The sequence below is a fragment of the Protopterus annectens genome, chromosome 2.part1 (assembly GCF_019279795.1).
Source record: "Protopterus annectens isolate FY-2018-M chromosome 2.part1, PAN1.0, whole genome shotgun sequence".
NCBI lineage: Eukaryota > Metazoa > Chordata > Ceratodontiformes > Protopteridae > Protopterus > Protopterus annectens.
The window spans coordinates 1,444,400,170-1,444,418,855 of NC_056729.1; the positions used below are offsets into that span (position 1 = coordinate 1,444,400,170).

General features: G+C 42.6%; 1 protein-coding gene across 4 annotated transcripts in view; it reads left to right on the top strand.

Annotated features, from left to right (window-relative positions):
• The window catches only part of HTT (huntingtin), a 4,811,037-nt gene that overhangs the window by 1,496,800 nt on the left and 3,295,551 nt on the right, over positions 1 to 18,686 (top strand). For all 4 annotated transcript variants that reach the window (XM_044062924.1, XM_044062926.1, XM_044062925.1 and 1 more), the window contains one exon: positions 775 to 875. In XM_044062924.1, coding sequence (XP_043918859.1) covers positions 775 to 875 — 101 coding nt within the window. The remainder of the gene's footprint in view (positions 1 to 774; positions 876 to 18,686) is intronic.

Sequence of the window (18,686 nt, forward strand, 5' to 3'; positions counted from 1 at the left end):
CCTTGTACAAAAGCAGAGCCTCTTTAAGTAATCTTTAGGCAATTCATATTTATTTGCATAGATCCAGTTATTTTTACCATAATCTGCCTTTTTAGGGCACACCATACATGGCTGTTTCTTATAACAGTGCTTTCCTTTTCAACCTGTCATACACATTCACTCTTATCCTTGCATTTAGACCTATTCTTGCTTCTTTTATCAGTTTCCATAAATTTCAGGAGTAACTCCTATTTTTAATAACAGACTCAGGTCTTCCAGACTTGGGTCATAGCATTTAAAAATAGTATGCATTTCTTCCCTAAATTTCACAGGGACTTTTTTATTTTAGGAAACTCTCTAACTGTATGGTGTAAGTCTGTTTCCACTCCCCTACCTGTTGGAGTTTGTCTAAGGGAAGCCTGTGTTATAATATCTTTTTCTTTATCACTAGTTTCAGTGCTATGTCCCTCCCTCATCAGTTTCATACATCTCCTGTTTTAGTTTAGAGCATGTAGTGTGAGTATTATCAGAGTGTTGCTGTCTCACATCTTTTCCCCTGTCTTTTTCCTACAAAGAAGGTTACAGTGGTTTTAGAGTAACAGTGAAAACTATTAGGAATACAGTATTAAGCTGTGAAGCTATTTAAGTAGTGTGAAGATTTGTTATTGTTTTCAATTAAAGTAAGAATTTTGGTGTCCATAATTTGTATGGTGGCCTGCAAAATATTGTAAGGCCAGTGGTTTACTTAAATCTTTAGAAACTAAATTCTGATTCCTTCTTTGTTTTTGACTCAAGTTGTTGAAGCTGCAAGATCGAGTACTCAATGATGTCATCATTTATTTGCTTGGAGATGAAGATCCAAGAGTGAGGCATGTGGCAGCAGCAGTACTAGCAAGGTAAATCAAAGAAATCCAGGTGACCATAAATTAAAACCACTTTCTCACACTAGTAATGTATTTTATACCCAATCAGTCAGTCTCTTTTTCCTTTTGCTTAATGATATTTTAAGAGTTTATTACATGTTTTCAACAGGCTGAGTAAACAAACATGGGAAGGGTTAGCAGTGGAACAAAATATCAAGAGTTCCAAACCAGAGCACTGTCTAAAGAACTCTGTGTGCAGATAAACAGTGGTATAACGATCAGCGTTTTGTGAGCTATTAATGTACTAGTAACTTGCAAGAGTAAGGTACCTTTATACACAAGATATTAAAGGTTGGTTGGCCTCTGAGTCTTAAGTTTGAACAATGAGGTCATTAAGAACACAGTCTACAAGTTGTAACAAATGTAGGTACTTGAAGGATGATGGTTTTACATTTGGCTAAGCTCAACAGATTGATAATGTTCATTACGATGTGTGTCTGCTGTTGAAGCAGAGATGGCTATTTTCATCTAAGCATTATTAATGTTATGGCTGCTTAAAAGTAAGCATTGACTGTTAACATTTTAACTTGGTTAAGAATTGTGTGCCCAAAGTGATAGGATGTAAAACTTCTGCATTACAATTATTTTGTTAAGCTGTAATTTATTAAATACATTACAGTAAAATTAGAGTCACAAAGAGGTGTTTGACCAAAAGATTTTCTTCCATTAGCTGTTTTTATTAGTAAGGTATTAGATGAGGTGTTTGACCAAAAGATTTTCTTCCATTAGCTGTTTTTATTAGTAAGGTATTAGATGTTGATATATGAGGTATGCCTGCTTAGAATATGAAATAACTTTTATGCAGACTGTCAGTTTCTCCAAATAGGAGAGTTCATGCCTTTTTATTGTCAGAGAAAAATCAATTTTATTATCCAAATATGCTGAAATAAAATGCATTTTCCCTCCTTAAGAATTGGTAGTGTTTTTTTTCCTTTTGATGATAGTTAAGTGTTTATTATGCAAGTAAGCAGGCTTGGAATAAATTGAATTAATATGATTTCCTGGTGAAGTAAAGTAAATAAGGAAACACACTATGAGCTTATAAAAAAAAATAGGAATATGTGATATGGTGTGTTGCCAGTTTTGTTTTAAATGGATGAAATTACAGAAAGCTCTTAGTAGTATAATTTGTTACAAGAATTTAAACCCACTTACTCCAACAGTAGGTATCACTGGCTTTGAACTTGTTTATTATTTGTTGACACCTTTTGAGCTTTCTTCATTCATACACATCTAAAAAGTGTTATTGATTTGCATGAGGTCAATTGTGCAATATTGTCAGTACCGACTTATGATGGATTTTTTGCATTAATTTGTTTGTGGTGAAAGGCTGTCATTGTGTTAAGATGTCTGTAAATTGTGAAAGTTAGTCGTCTAGATTTGTTAAAATAAGTTAGTGTCATTCACAAGTAATGAGTTTGTTTTGCACTCCTGAAATTGCCCCCTTAACTTTGACCACCATCTTAGAGGTTTTAAGTGCAAGACAGAGTGAAGTGAAGGGAATGGGAAACCTTGCTTTGTATTTCTGTTGAAGTAAAAAGGCTACTGTACTTTCTTAGTTAAACTTTTAGTGTGTATTTATTTTACAAATTAATTTCTTGTAGTAGTGTGACAGGAAAGTTAAATATGAAGTAATGTTTGATCTTGTAAGAAGGTTTCTGTCTTCAGTAAGGGGTAGGTCAATATGTTGCAGGCATTACGACCACTCAGCACCTGTGGCCATTCAGGCTGTCATCTCTGTTCATACTGACAAATTCTAGCCTGTCCAGGTTTTTATTGCAACATTCGACATCACTCAACAAAGTCTGAATCTTATTTGTTGCTGATCACTTTTAATTTTAGTTCACGTGTCACTTTGTATTATATTTCAAAGCATGCAACAGCAGATGTTCTTTGTATTTCACTGTTGCAGTCCTGACTTGTGGGATTTCCGACCTTGGAAACCCTTGGCCAGCCCGACTACCAGAGTAAGAATTTTCCCTTCTCCTACAACTGGCGGATGCCTTAACCTGACATCAGTACTCTGGTATAAATGGAGTTCGCCAGTGTCATAACCTCAGTTTTTTCTTGCCATTGGAGCCAGAAGCAGACAATCCAGTATGTGTGTCGGTCGGTACGCACCAGAGAGCAACTTCAGAAACTGTGTACCCTGTTGGGGAACTCTTCCTTTTTTGCTGACTAATGTCAGAGTAAGTTAACAACGGTCTCCACTGTGGTAAAAAAAAATCCCACACCGAGATTTCCACTGCTTCCGTGTTACCTGTTTGGGTCCAGACCACAATGTCTCTAATTGTTGTTTCTGTGCTTGATTCAATTCTAAAACCTTTTTGCGTAGGCCAGACATTTTAACCAAGTTTGTTAGCAAGTACCTAGGTTCTCCTCATGGTATGGCATCCATTAGTCATCCTGACATCGATCTTTCTAAATGCAAATGGCCCGACCTCAGATCTTCTGAAGACGTCCATTCAGCATCTGCTAGCCCTCCAAGGCTGGTTATCTTGGAAGTAAGTGAGGCACTTTCACAACCCCCTCCTGTGACTTCTGTAGAGACCCATTCAGAGTGTGATATGCTATCGGGCTCCTCAACATCACCACAAGTCTTGGATTTTGGTTTGTTGGTCGGGTCCGGGACAACTTTACAGGCCTCAGCCTCCGGCGACCAGAGCACTACCACTACAGTTCGACATATACAGTTCGAGGTATACAGGTGCCCATGCTTCCAGTGTCCTCAGGCCTAAACAAAGGATTGCTACCAGGAAGCCATCTTTTTTCCATTCCAGGCCTAGCAGCTTCCAGCCTCAGGCCTGTCAGCAGGATGTGGTTAAATTAGCAGATTATATTGCCCTAGTTAGGGGCAGACATCCTCCCCCAAACCCTCCTCAGGAAAAAGGAAGAGATCCAATCCCAGAGGTTCTATTTGATCCTTTTGGGGCAGAGGAGGGCTCTGACCAAGAGAATTCAGTTTTTAAAGAGGAACCCTCTTTGTTATCCTTTGAGGAGTCTGATTCAGAAGAAACTTTGCCTTCTGCCTTCCCTTCTGAGGACTTTACTGTCCCTGGGGGATCATTCTCATTGGGAAGAGCAAGACTAGCCCCAGTCTAAGAAAAGAGTCAGGGAAATTTCTCAACCTCCCAGAAAATAAAACCTCTTGCTGTTCCTCCAGTTTTGGAGGTGGTTGATGATGTTTTCTAGGAATCCTTCCTTGTGCACCCAGGAAGTCTGATACATTCTACAGGTTTATGGATTTGCATTAGCAACTTTTTAAATATCTATCAGCTGGCACAGAGGTAGTCATTCCTGCACCCAAAGGTGCCAGAGACAGCACATCCAGAAACCCCCTACCCACTGTTAAAGAAGGCAAAGGCCTTGATAGATTTGACAAAAATGTATACACTTCTGTCACTCTTTGTATGAGGGTATTAAACTGCCAGTTCCACATAATAAAATTCCAAGAAATTCTACTGGAACAGATGAGATAAAAGCTTTTGACCATTAAAATAAGAGCTTATCTGAAGAGTTTAGACATTTGCAACTCCACTTCACAAGTAACCAAGCATTATTTACACTGTGGAGTTCATGCTTTGGAGGCTGCTAGCAGGGCTGCAGTCACTGGATCTGTCATTAGATGGCATGCATGGCTAAGGGAACAAGCCCTCCCAGAGCATATTAAATGCAATCTTTTGGATACTGGCTTGGATAAGGAGTTCCTTTTCAGCCCTAAAGCAGAAGCTGTGCTCAAAAAAAAAAAAAAAAAAAAAATGGAGGACAAAGCTAAATCAATGCAGAAAAAAAATTCTTTGCAGGTACAGCACCCACATTTGAGTAGAAACCATCCCACTAAACAATGGTCCTTCCCAACCAAAGCAGGTCAAAGAGAGACCCACAGGGAAAAGGACCAGAGTCAGCGCTGGAGACTCAGGCAAGGGCAGTATACTTCAAGACCAGTTACTTCCACCTCACAGGTCCGTAGTAAGGAGCGGCTGTGACTCTTTCTTAGCATGCCCCCCCCCCTCCTTCCCTCCTTTTCCTCCTAACCTTTTCAAAGACTTACAGGAAGACTGGCACTATTCAAAGAAAATTGACCTCATTAATTCAGACCAGTGGGTAGTAAATATTTCCAGGGGATATCAACTCAAATTCATACACCCCCGCCAAAACATTCAGGCTTTCCAGATGTACCACCATCCCGAAAAGCAGAGGCTTTTTCACATGTAGAATCTCTACGTGTACAGGGCTCAGAGGAAGCAGTCCCGCTACATCAAATAGGAAGGGGCTTGTTCTCAAGACTGTTACTGGTCCCAAGAAAAGTGGACCTATTCTGTTATATTCTACACCTGTCTAACCTCAACCTATCCCTGGAGGTTCTCAAATTGAGGATGCTGACCCTATAGTAACTCTTGACCATGTTTTTCCCAAAGGCTTTCATGGGGACTCTAGATTTAAAGCATGCATACTTGCATATTCCCATAGAAAAATCAAGCAGAGGATTCTTGAGCATCAGAGCAAGTTCTAAACATTTTCAATTGTGTGCTCTGCCCCTTTGGCTTGTTTAATGCTTCCTGGGCATTCATAAAATGCTTAACTCTGCTCATTGTATACTGCAGAAAACAAGGGTTACATATTTACCCCTGCCTGGATAATTGCCTCACTCTGTGTGAAAGCCTGGCTCTAATCAGCACAGACTTGATGTTCACCCAAACCATGTTTATCTTCCTTCCACCGTAAATGATCAAGAATTCCAAACTCTACTCACTACCAGAATCCTGCTCTTGGGGACCCTACTGGACTGTACCCTTCAAAAGGCCTTCTTGCCTCTAGACTGGGAATCCTGACTGACAAATAACTTTCAAAAAATTATGGGCAGCAATATTCTTATAGCCAGAGAGTATGTCATTCATGGATGCATCTGCAGTCATAACAACTGGGTTGTCCTGTCGTCAGGCAGCCCTTCGGTCGGCCGGATTCCAAAGTCTGGGTCCGGCTTCGGCTGATGTCGCACTTCACCCGACGTCATCTCTGCTGGTCTTCGGGTATAAAGGCATCAGCCGACGCCATTTTCCCCAGTCTTTTTTGCCGCGTGGCGCCCGAAGCAGAAGCTGTTCGCAAGTGCCGGTCGATCAGATCCAGAGATTACTACTACCGAATACTACTTCGAAGACTTCTAAAAGCTAAGTACCCCGTTGGGGACTCTTTCTTGCCTCAGCCGATGTCAGAAAAAGTCAATAACTGTTTAACTTGTGGGAAACAAATACCTCATAAAAATTTCCACTCCTACTGTTTGCCTTGTTTAGGCCCAGACCACGACGTAGCAGCCTGTTCGGCCTGTGCTTCCTTCAACCGACGAACGCTTAGGCGTCGGTCGGAGTTTGCTGAACAGTTTTTCGGCTCAGATTTTGCGTACATTATGCCGTCGGATCCTCCGACTGCCCAAATTGTTAAAAAACGCAAAGAAAAAGACCGACACTCGCGGTCCGCGGTTTCGGCCGAAACCACGGTTAAGCAAACTGCGAGTGTCTCGGTTTCGGCCGAAACCGAGAAAACTGATCAAAATACAGCTGAATCAATGACTACTACTGAGGTTCCTGCTACTTTACTTGAATCAGCCTCAGAAATTTTACCTACAACTGTGGTTACTAGTGACTTATCAGACACCATCCCTTTGGATGTCTCTACCCCAGCACGTGGTGCTGCTAGGCTTCCTGCAGCCATGTCTATTAAGGCCTTTGCCAGGGCTAAAGCAGCCAAATCTACAAAATCAGTGCCTGTTAAACCCCCCTCAACCAGGCCCACTTCTAGTTCACAAATGCTTACTCTGGCAGAAGATTTAATATCCTTAATTAGGGGATCTCAGTCTCACCCAGACAGGGCCTCTCAGCCCCCAGAAAAGAGACCTAGAGCAGAGCCCCCCGAGCCTGTGTCCTCTGATGATTCTGCGGATGACTCAGATAATACAGACCAGCCAGAGGCTCCTTTTTCCAATTATGAAGACTCCGATGCTGAAGAATCCATTCCAGCTGCCTCTCCACCAGAGGAATTCTCCTTTGGGGAAACCTTACATGCCATGAGAGAACAATTCCAATGGCAGGAACAGGACTTCTCAGATTCCAGAAAAAGACTTAGAACTTTTCTGCACTTACCACAACATAGGCCCTTAGCTATACCTCCTGTCCTTTCTGTTGTGGACGATGCATTTAATGATGTCTGCACTGCACCTGATTCCTTACCTCCAGCCCCTGCCAAACCAGATAGATTTTACAGGGTGCCAGACACTCATCACCACCTATACAAGGCCCCACTTGCAGACCCCGAAACTATATCCCAGGGGCCTAAGGCAGTAGCCTCGACCACAGAAAAAAACCCTACTCCTTCTGAAAGGGAATCCAGGTCTTTAGACAGATGGGGCAAAAAAGTTTACACCTCTGCTACTCTCTCAGCTAGAGCTTTAAACTGTCAGTTTCACATGATACAATACCAAGAGTTTATGCTTGATCAGTTAACTAAAAAGCTATCCTCTGATGACTCTATAGATAAGAAATATGTATTAGAAATGGTAAATAACATACAACAGGTTAGTAACCATTCTTTAAAATGTGGCTATGATGCACTGGAGGCTTCATTTAGATCAGCCATGACTGGCACAGTGATAAGAAGACATGCATGGTTGAAGGAACAGGTCTTACCGGATCATGTTAAAGCTAAGTAATTAGATGCTCCTATGGATAAGACCAGTTTGTTTGGTACACCTGCCCAGCAGGTAATGAAGAAAATGGAAGAAAAGGCAAAATCTGTACAAACGGTTAAAGATTTCTTACAGGTTCAGCCCCCAAGGTTTAGCAGGAACTGGCCTGCCAAAAATTGGTCCTTTCCTGACTCCACAAGATCCCAAAGGGGCAGGAATAGACGTTCCAGAGGCAGAAATCAATCCAGAGGGGGTGCCTACAGAGGACGACAGTGGCAAGGTAATAACAGAGGCACAGACACAGCCACTACCACTGCAACAGGACAATCACAGTGACTTGACTCTAACTCCGCCTACCAGGGAACAAATAGCAGCACCTTTAGGCGGAAAATTAGCCTTATTTTCCAAAAATTGGCACTATATCACAAAAGACAAGTGGATTTTGCAAACCATAGACCAAGGTTACCGGTTCCACTTCCACACTTTACCAGTCAAAAGAGGAATGCCAAACCTGCCTCCAAATCAAAAAATAGAAGCTCTACAGCAAGATAATGCAATTAACAAAGATGAGAGCTGTGGAAAGAGTACCAATAACAGAACAAGGCAAAGGATTCTACTCCAGACTATTCCTAGTTCCAAGAAAAGAAAAAAGTTGGAGACCTATTCTCGACCTGTCCATCTTAAACACATACATCATTGTCCCAAAATTCAAAATGCTGACCCTACAGCAACTTCTTCCCATGCTGGGCAAGGAGTGTTGGCTGGTAACTCTAGATCTCAAGGAGGCATACCTGCATGTCCCCATTCGACCAAATTGCAGAAGATACCTCAGATTTCTTGCAGGATCAGAGCACTATCAATTCTCAGCATTGCCCTTTGGCTTATCTACTGCCCAGAGTATTCACAAAATGCCTGGCATCAGTAATCGCCCACTGCAGACTACAGGGAATCCAAATTTATCCATACCTGGACGACTGCCTGCTACAAGCGGACAACAAAAGCAAGCTGACAACAGATTTACAAAGGGTCATTTACTTGCTACAAGCCCTGGGATACACAGTCAATTTACAAAAGTCAAGGCTGATACCATCCCAAACAAGGACATTCTTGGGCGCAGATTTGGACACAGTAAAACAAATGGCATTCCTAACTGCAGAAAAGCAAAAAGAACTCCCTCTTTACTTCTTGGCACTAACAAAACAGAACAAGCTAACAGCAAGAAAAGTTCTGCAGGCCTTGGGCTTCATGGCATCATGCATAATCTTGGTCCCACATGCCAGACTGCATATGAGAAAACTACAGTGGTACCTAAAGAATTTATGGTCCCAACACAGGCACAGCCTAGAAGCAGAAATACCACTAATCCCATGCCTAAAACAGGAGTTCCTATGGTGGGCTCAAGCATGCCAGTCAAACCCAGGCCTACCCTTTCACAACTTTCGAGTAAGCCAAACCATCACAACAGACGCCTCAGACCTAGGATGGGGGGCTCACATGCTGGACAAATGCGTACAGGGATTGTGGACTCAGGACCAACTACACCTGCACATCAACCAAAAAGAAATGCTGGCAGTAAAACTGGCAATCCAAAAATTCAGACCATTTCTCAAAGAAGGCCATTTGATGATAAGGACAGACAACACCACAGTCATGTGGTACATCAACAAACAGGGAGGCACTCATTCATACCCCTATGCAGAATGACTTTGGACCTTTGGAACCTGGCACTCAGCTACAACATCCAGTTACAGGCAATATTTGTACCGGGAAAGGAGAACACTCTAGCAGACATGTTAAGCAGAACCACCTCGGATGCTCACGAATGGATGCTACACCCGGACATCTTCAAGATCATCACAAAGAAATGGGGAATGCCACAGATAGATCTATTCGCTTCCCCTCTCAATCACCAGCTCAAAAAATTCTGCACAAGGACATTCCACCCACTTGCATGGAAGGTGGATTCACTCTCCTTCAGCTGGAAAGGTCTGACAGCATATGCATTCCCACCTCTTCCCTTGATACACAAGGTATTACTAAAAATCAAGGAGGAACGTCCAAGGATAACCCTGATAGCTCCGAAATGGCCAAGACAACACTGGTACCCATTGCTGAGGAGCATGTCTCGGGACAAAATGTGGTCAATACCCCTGATGCCTTTGATGTTAACTCAGAACAACTACAGCATCATGCATCCAAACCTAAAACTTTGCAACTGACTGCATGGAACATCACATAGCAGCAACTAATCCAGATCTTTCCCAGAGGGTTAAAGACATTATCCTTGAAGCCCGCAGACCTTCAACTAGAAGGAACTATGCAGGAAAATGGAAAAGGTTTGTCATTTGGAGTGCTGAAAGAGGAAAAGATGTGTCGAATATAGATATTGCTAACATTCTGGAGTATTTGGCAGAGCTTCTACATACAGGCCTGTCCTATTCCTCCATCAAGATACATGCATCAGCTATTTCAGCAGAATACAGCTTTGATCCACCTGTCTTTTCACATCCTCTACTCAGGCAGTTCCTCAGAGGGATCAAGAATGTAAAACCTCCTAGGAAACCACCACTGCCAGCTTGGGACTTGAACTTTGTGCTAGAAAAGTCGACACTCCCTCCTTTTGAACCAGCAGCAACAGCTGACCTACAGCATCTATCATGGAAAACTGCTTTCCTACTGGCAATAACCTCAGCAAGGAGGGTTTCTGAACTTCAGGCCCTAATGGCAGTACAACCCTTCCTAATCTTCCACCAAGATTGAGTGTCCATGAGAACTAATCCAACATTTATGCCTAAGGTGGTATCCAGAGTGTCTTTAAACCAGGCAATCCACCTACCTACCTTCTTCCCCAACCCACAAAACAGAGGGGAAAGAATGCTGCATACCTTGGATGTACATAGACAGCTACGCTACTACCTGGACAGAACCAAAAGTAACAGAAAAACTGACCAGCTTTTTGTAGCCTATGCAACAGGAAGGGAAGGAAAAGCAATTTCCAAACAGACAATCTCCAAATGGATAGGAAATTGCATACGATTCTGTTACTCCTTCCATGGAAAACCAATTCCACAGAACATAAGGCCTCAATTCTACAAGGGCAACAGCCACTACCACAGCCTTCTTACGAGGAGTGGCAACCAAGGACATTATTGAGGCGGCTACTTGGACCTCCGTGCATACATTTGCCAAGCATTATAATTTACCTTTGTATTCCAGATCCCGAGCAGGGTTTGCCACTGCTGTACTGCAAGGGATCCTAACCACACCATAATTTCTTCTTCCTCCTCCCCTAGTTGGCTATGGTATTCTACCCAGTTGTTATGACTGCAGATACATCCATGAAGGACATAGTACAGTTTTGTACCTACCATAAATGTAGATGTCCGAACTGGATAGCATCTGCAGTCAGGATTACCCTCCCTCCTTCCCCTCTGTGGTACTCCTAGGGTATTTACCCTCCTAATAGCTAGCTGGTGGGGGGAGTCTCTTATGGTGTATTTATTTGTATATATGTACATACATGCTTATTTTTTGTGTTTGCCTTCTATCTTTTTGGAAACATTGGCATTTATCCAAAATTTAGCCTTCCAAGAGGGCAACTGGCATCTGGGGCAAGAAACACTGAGGAAAATGGCGTCGGCTGATGCCTTTATACCCGAAGACCAGCAGAGATGACGTCGGGTGAAGTGCGACATCAGCCGAAGCCGGACCCAGACTTTGGAATCCGGCCGACCGAAGGGCTGCCTGACGACAGGACAACCCAGTTGTTATGACTGCAGATGCTATCCAGTTCGGACATCTACATTTATGGTAGGTACAAAACTGTACTTTTTCCAGGCACTGAGTTACATTGTGTCTTTCATTCTTGTGATTCCCCTGGCCAAGCTACACATGAATAAATTACAGTGGAACCTCAAAATGGTGTGGAGCCAGCATGCAGAACCACTGTCTAACAAGATAAGGTGGATACCTGGCCTCAAAGGCAAATTTGCATGGTTGAACAAGGCCTGCAGTCTAAAACCCAGGCCTACCATTCAGCTTTGCAACAGACTCCACCAAGAGACACCTCAAAGACGGCTTGAAGCACATTCTTCAACCAGTTACAAACCCAATGAAAGTGGGAACGCAGGATTAAAGACAAATATATAAACGTAAAGAAACTAGTGTCAGCGCAATGGGTTTTACTAGCATTAAGAGAGAAATTGAAATCAGGTGTGCTAGTCATGGATACAGACAATATCACAGTCATGCATTACAAAAACAAGGGGAAAACAATTCCTATCCTCTTTGCCTCCATGGCAGTGGCAGTGGATGCACAGCTCATTCCATGGCAGTCCATCTGTTGGCTCAGTACCTCCCAAATGTGAACAACCAACGGGCAGGCCAACTCGGTAGATGCCTGTAGACCCCCATGAGTGGCAGTTGCATCGGGAGATCATTCTCAGCACAGCCGAGAAATGGGGGACCCCACAAATGGACCTCTTTGCCACCAGGGAGAACACACAATTGAAAAGGTTCGGTTCCAGGAACAAGACTCTGTCAGCCTGGAAAACAGTTCTCTCTCTCTCTTTCACATGGAGAGGCCTATTCATCTATGCCTTACCACCAATGCCCCTACTTCCCAGGGTACTTCAAAAAATCAGAAAAGAGCACCCAGGGGTCATACTTGTAACTCCAGATTGGCAAAGGCAACACTGGCACCTCCTTCTTAGCCTAACCACAACAATCCTTGGATACTACCACAGAGTCTAGACTTTCTAACCCAGAACAAGGGACACCCCAAACTGCAAACCCTCAGTCTAACAGCTTGGAGGATACCTTAACCCCTGGGCGGTCTCTCCCTACATAAGCAGGTGCAGGACATCCTAAGGAAAGCTAGAAGGCCTAGCACCAGGAAAATGAAACAGTTTTTTAATTTGGTGTGAACACATCAGGGCCAAGATCCCCGTCATCTTGTTCTGTGTGGCATATCTCTTTGACAAAGGCCTTTCTTACTCATCATTACAGATTCATGATTCAGTTATCTCAGCCTATCTTCCTGACCACACCCCTGTCTTTTCTCATCCTGTGGTCAAACAGTTCCTTGGAGGGGTCATCCACATCAAGCCTCCCATGACATCTCATACACCACCCTCCTTCCTAACCTTTGTCCTAGAAAGGCTTATATTCCTCCTTTTGAAACAGCCTCTCCTTCAGACTTAAAATTCCTGACATGGAACACTGCCTTCTTACTAGCTGTCATTTCAGCTAGGAGAGTTTCAGAACTCCAGGTTGTTACTGCAGTGGAACCTTTTCTTATCTTCCATCCTGGCAGAGTCTGTCTCTCAGGACTAATCCTTCTATTATGCCCAAGGTGGTGACTAACACTTCTTTAAATCAAGCAGTACATCTGCCTCTCTTCTTTCCAAACCCACAAAATGGGTGGGAAAATTCTGTGTTTCTCAGATGTTCATAGGCAACTATGTTAATGTCTGAACAGAAAAAAGCCATTGGAAATCTGACCAGCTGTCTGTAACCTTTGCTAGCAGCACTGAGGGAAGACCTTTTTGCAAGCAGACCATTTCCAATCAGATATCTCATTGTATCAGTTTTTGTTACAGTCGTCATGGAAGAAATACGCCTGAGGCTGGAAGGGCCCATTCCACTAGGGCAACTTGGCCTTCTACTTCCTTCCTGAAAGGTGTACCTACCAAGAACTACTGGAAGCTGCCAATTGGTCTTCAGTGAACACTGTCACACTCCACTACCATTGTCAGCTTTCTCCACTTCCAGGGCAGGGTTTGCCTCTGTTACCCCTCAAAACACTCTCTCCTCTCCTTAATTTTACCATCCTCCCCTCTTTTCAGCTTTGGGAATCATTCCACAAGTCAGGACTGCAGCAATGAAACATGAAGGACATATTACATTTGTGTACACTTAACATAAATGTAGATGATTGAGTGTACTCACTGTCGCAGTCCTGTTTTCCTCCCTCCATCTTTCCCACTTAGCCTAGAGGGTAGGCTTATACTACTTCCTATTTACCTAGGACTCCTCCTCTTGGCTATTGCCTGTCTAAGGTCCTTGTCCTAGGCATCTGACCTTCTGCTTCTGTTGATGGGCTCCTAACTCTTAGTGGCAAGAAAATAACTGAGGTCATGATGTTGGCAGACTCCACTTATTATACCCCAGCATAGTAACGTCAGGTTAAGGTGTCTGCCATTTGTAGGACGAGGGAAAATTCTTACTCTGGTAGTCGGGCCGGCCAAGGGCTTCCATTCCAGAAAATCTCACAAGTCAAGACTGCAACAGCGAATTCACTCGAACATCTACATTTATGGTAAGTGTACACATCTGTACTTTCCAGGTATTCCCATTTTCTTTTCTTTTAGACAGGTTTTACCTAGCATTCCCTCTCTCGCCTTCCTTTGGTGTGTGCTGACCCTCAGTGTTTCCCCTCATTCAGCACACTACATTGTAGCCATTACTTAAACAATGAGCCTGTGGTGAGTGGATAGGGATTGCTTTGATATTGAAGATAATTGTAGTGCTCTGCTTGCATGTGATTCAGCAAGTTTGGCCTAGACCATATGGGAACTTAGGGTGCAGGCTACTGGGTCACATTATTCTGTTGCCTCAGTGAAGGGGCTTCAGGAGACCTTTGCAAAATTTTCAGATGCTCACATTTTTGCTAATTATGTCCACCTTGCAGTCCCTAGTCAACAGCATCACAAGTTGAATGCAGAAGCTGCCAGTGTCAGAGGTTGCCCCTCCAGTGGTAACTATAGAATCTGCTTTTCCATACCACATTGAACTGATACAGAGGGACTTGATGCTGTGTCTGTTAGGCAGGTGCTGATACTGGCACCCATTCAGCATTTGTTGCCATCTGTGCAGGATCTGCTCCTCATGCAGCCATTTCCCACTTATCTGGCATCAGTGCTCAACTCTTAGTACCACCATTGTCCATGGCTTGTGGAGCCCCAGCAGTGATGAACACTATGCTGACAGCTTGATATGCTCTTTTGCAGGCCTGGCTGTAACTGGTACCAGCTGGGATGAGATTTGTGCAGCCAGGGCAAGTTTGTCATATTCCTGCCAGATTCCTTTGCAGATGCTGCCACATTTACTAGTGCTTGCTGAATATATTTAAATGGTAAGGACCATGCCACAACTATTCTGCAAATACTTTCTGCAGCCTTGTTTGTCTTCAGAGCTGTCCCGTAAGTGATCCTGCAAGACTTCCTATTAGTCACTGAAGTGGATTCCCGTCTAGAAGCCCAGGTTGCGGATTGAGATAAGGGTACAACTTGTCCTAGAATTTCTTCATCTCATACAAGAGAAAAGTGGATGGCCCACTGACCCCTATCATTTTCTTAGAGGGAAATCTGCAACAACCATGCAGGTACACCCCAATCCTCTCCTTGGTTGTTCCTCCCTTGCTAGCTTTTAGATGGATGGCATAAAATTGATTTCGGGCACTCCAGACACTGTCCCTTCAGTGTCACAGATGTCATACCAAATTTTTTCCCTTCCCAGGAACTGGGCAGCCTGGAGATAGACTTATACATACCGAATTTTTTCCCTGCCCCCAAAATTGTACAGCTTAGTGAAAACCCATAAGGTAGTTCCCATTGTTTAAGCAGTGGCCCTCAAGAGAGCTCCACTTTCCACCTTCCTGACAAGGACTGTAGAATGATGGACAGATTTGGGAAGCAAGTGTTCATGTAATCAAACCTGTCCATAATGACACATTGAACTATCTGCCAGACATGGTCTCTTTCTAATAAGAAGTCTGCAGTGAAATGCTGAATATAGTGGATGAGTTACTGGATGTACCACAAAAAGAGAAGTTCAGGGCCTAGGCTTGAACCTGATAAACCTTCTCTTCAGTGTCATTTACAGCACATCAGAAGGTTCATCCAGAGCACAGCAGCAGGTATTGCAGTGTACCAATACTCTTGGCTCCAGCTGGCAGACTTGGATAGAACTTCAAGGGGGCAAGGGAGCCTTCATCAAGTCCTCCTTTTGGGGACCTCTCCTTTTAGAGACTACATCATTCTGTTCTGGGAATGAAGTGCCGGCTTCCCAACAGTCTTTCAATAAGGTGCAGAGGAAGCAGTGCTGAATGTGGCTTTGTTGGAAGTCATAGTAGTCATCAGGTGAGGGGGTGCAGCAGGCAGAAAAGGGCCAGCATCGAGGTACCTTTCTGAAGAACACCCAGCCTAGAGGTTTTTACCACTTCCCTGGAGATAACACTTAGCATTAGGCTGGAAAACAGTGCTCATGAAGGGTTCCTGGACTGCAGCATTCTAAATATGTTTAGATACATACATAAGATGCTTTGGGTGTATGCAATAATGCCCTTCTAGCATGCCAGTGTACCAGCACAGCCATTCCCATAAAAAGTGTCCAGATTCTTCTTAAAAATATCTAAACTAGTGTTTGCCTTAATATAATTTGGTAGTCTGTTCCATACATCATCCATTCTGTCAAAGAACCAGTTAGTACACCTGTCATTCCTATATAATCTACATACATTGTATGATGATTCCCTATTACTTTTTGATAACCTCAAATATTCCCAGAGGTGGTTGTGTCTAAATATCTGAATATAACCTGTTCGATATCTTTGAGACTCTCTGTACAAGTTTAGATATCCAGTCTTTTGTAATAACTTAAATTTTCACAACCATGGATGCCCTAGGTATAGTTCCCATGTACTCTTTCCAATTTATGTATGCCTGTTTTTATAAGCTTTCCATATTGTTGTTGTTCATAGGTAGGTACTAGGCTATCAGCCCAAAGGCCTAAGCAAGCCTAGCCAGCAAGGTTCCCTGGCTTACACTACCCAAGAAAGTTATTTTCCTGTGCCCCTGTCGAGCAGAGCCACAGAAGTGATCCCCGGGGTGTATTTCCCATCCACTCATCAAGATTTTTCTTGAAGAGTGATAATGAGGAACTTTGCTTGACATAGATGGGTAGCTTGTTCCAGAGTATGGGAAGTCTCTGGGACAGGAATCTATCCCTCCAGCAAGTCCTGTTTATTGTGGTGGCAAGGTTTAGGTCCCTAGAGCGTGTAGCTCGGAGGGATTGGGATTTCTTTAGGTATAGCATGTCCAACAGCTCTGGGTTTGACATAGCTGTATATGTTAGGCAGAGATCACCTCGGATTAGGTGATATGCTACGGAGTAAAGCTGGAGTTTTTTGAGATGTCAGTGTAGGCATATGTTTGAGGCCAGTAATCCTCTTTGTGAGGTACTTCTGTGACCTTTCCAGCTGCTGCAGTTGTCTTCTGAAGTACATTCCAAAAGGGGTGTTGTACTCTATAATGGGTCTAATGCGTGTTGAGTAGAGGGGAACAATGACCTCTTTTTTCGAGATAAGGACCCTTTTGTGATGAGGTGTGCCACGTAGAAGGACTTCTGACTACTGTGGCGATGATTATCAAAGGAGAAACTACTGTCCACCTGGGTCCCAAGGTCTCTTAATACACATTTGGTGTTAAGTAGATTGCTGCCTATGTAGTAGTTCATGAGTACAGAGTTTTTACCAGAGGGGATGACAGTGCACTTTTTGACACTGTGCTTGAGGCCATGGCTCTGACACCAGCCATCTGTCTCAGTGAGGCCCTTCTGTAGGATGTCCACATCATTTGGGGACTCGACTATGGCTCCTAGTTTGCAGTCACCTGCAAACTTTGTTAGCCAAAGGCCTTCTGTGTAGCCTGTACTTCAGAGAAGTAAATACCAAACAGGAAAGGTCCCCGGACTTAATCCTGTGGTACTCCACTTGTCACTGGTTTGAAGTCAGATTTGGAGTCTGCAACTTTTACAGTGTGGGTTCTGTCAGTGAGCCAGTTGGCAGCCCATCTTGTGACATTGGGATTTATGCCTAGTTTAGTGAGTTTAGCTATAATTCCAGAATGGGGGATGGTGTCGAAAGCCTTGGCGAGGTCAAGATAGGCTGTGTGAACGGACGGAAGTTACAACAGATCTTTTATCACTAATTTTAGTGGTAATGCGCATCACATCAGGGCTATTGTTGAAAATGAGTGTAAAAAATTTTTTGATCTCACAGATTTACCCAACCTTAAAAACAAAACTATCAAGGTGGTTTTTAGAAAAGGCCAGAATATAAAAAAATATGTTGGAAAATATCAATTATGAGCTCCACCTTTCACACAAAAGAAAGGGGACATACAAGTGTGGAGCTTGCAAACAGTGCCCCTACATTTTACAAAAGGAAGAAGTTTTGATTAGTTCCAGACAAAAAGTATTGGTTTCCCCTTGTTACTTTAACTGCAATAGCTCTGGGGTGGTTTACCTAGTTATTTGCAGTGTATGTCAAAGTTTTTATGTGGGGAAAACAGAGAGAACTTAAACATAGGATATATGAGCATATGAACAGTATTAGTAATAAAAACAGCTACAATGCTTTATTTAGACATCTTGCCATATGTCCTGAGGCTAAGTTTGTTTTTTTTTTGTGTTTGAAAAAGTACAAAAGGAATTGAGAGGGGGACCATGGGTAGCCAAATTGGCTTATAGAGAAGCCTTTTGGCAAGTGGTACTCCAGGCCAAAAAGGAACCTGGCCTTAATGATAATATTTCCTTGACACCACTTTTAAAACTTAGGTTGGCAAAACTGTGAGTTGTACTAAATGTTTCAAACATTTAGATTTATTTAGGAATATATATAAAAAATACACTCACTATTTTATGACTTACAGGCTTTACATTTTGGTGTTATATTGGACTAATTATTTAATATTTTTTATTAAACTATTTTGTTGAATCTGTTTATGTATTAGAGAATATTAGTAAGGTTTTTAATATAGTATTTGAGTCTCGTTGTAGCATATGTAATTTATTTAATGTTTATACTAAATATTATGGGTTATTTCCCTTTTAAATATTTGTACTTGTTTTTAATTAGTTCATTGGATCAATTACAAATGTGTTTGTGTGTGTATATATATATATATATATATATATATATGTGTGTATATATATATATATATATATATATATATATATATATATATGGGTAATTGATTCAACATGGTGCTTATCTGATAAAGTCTGAGGAATACTTGGACGAAAACGCTGTGTTCTTTATTGTT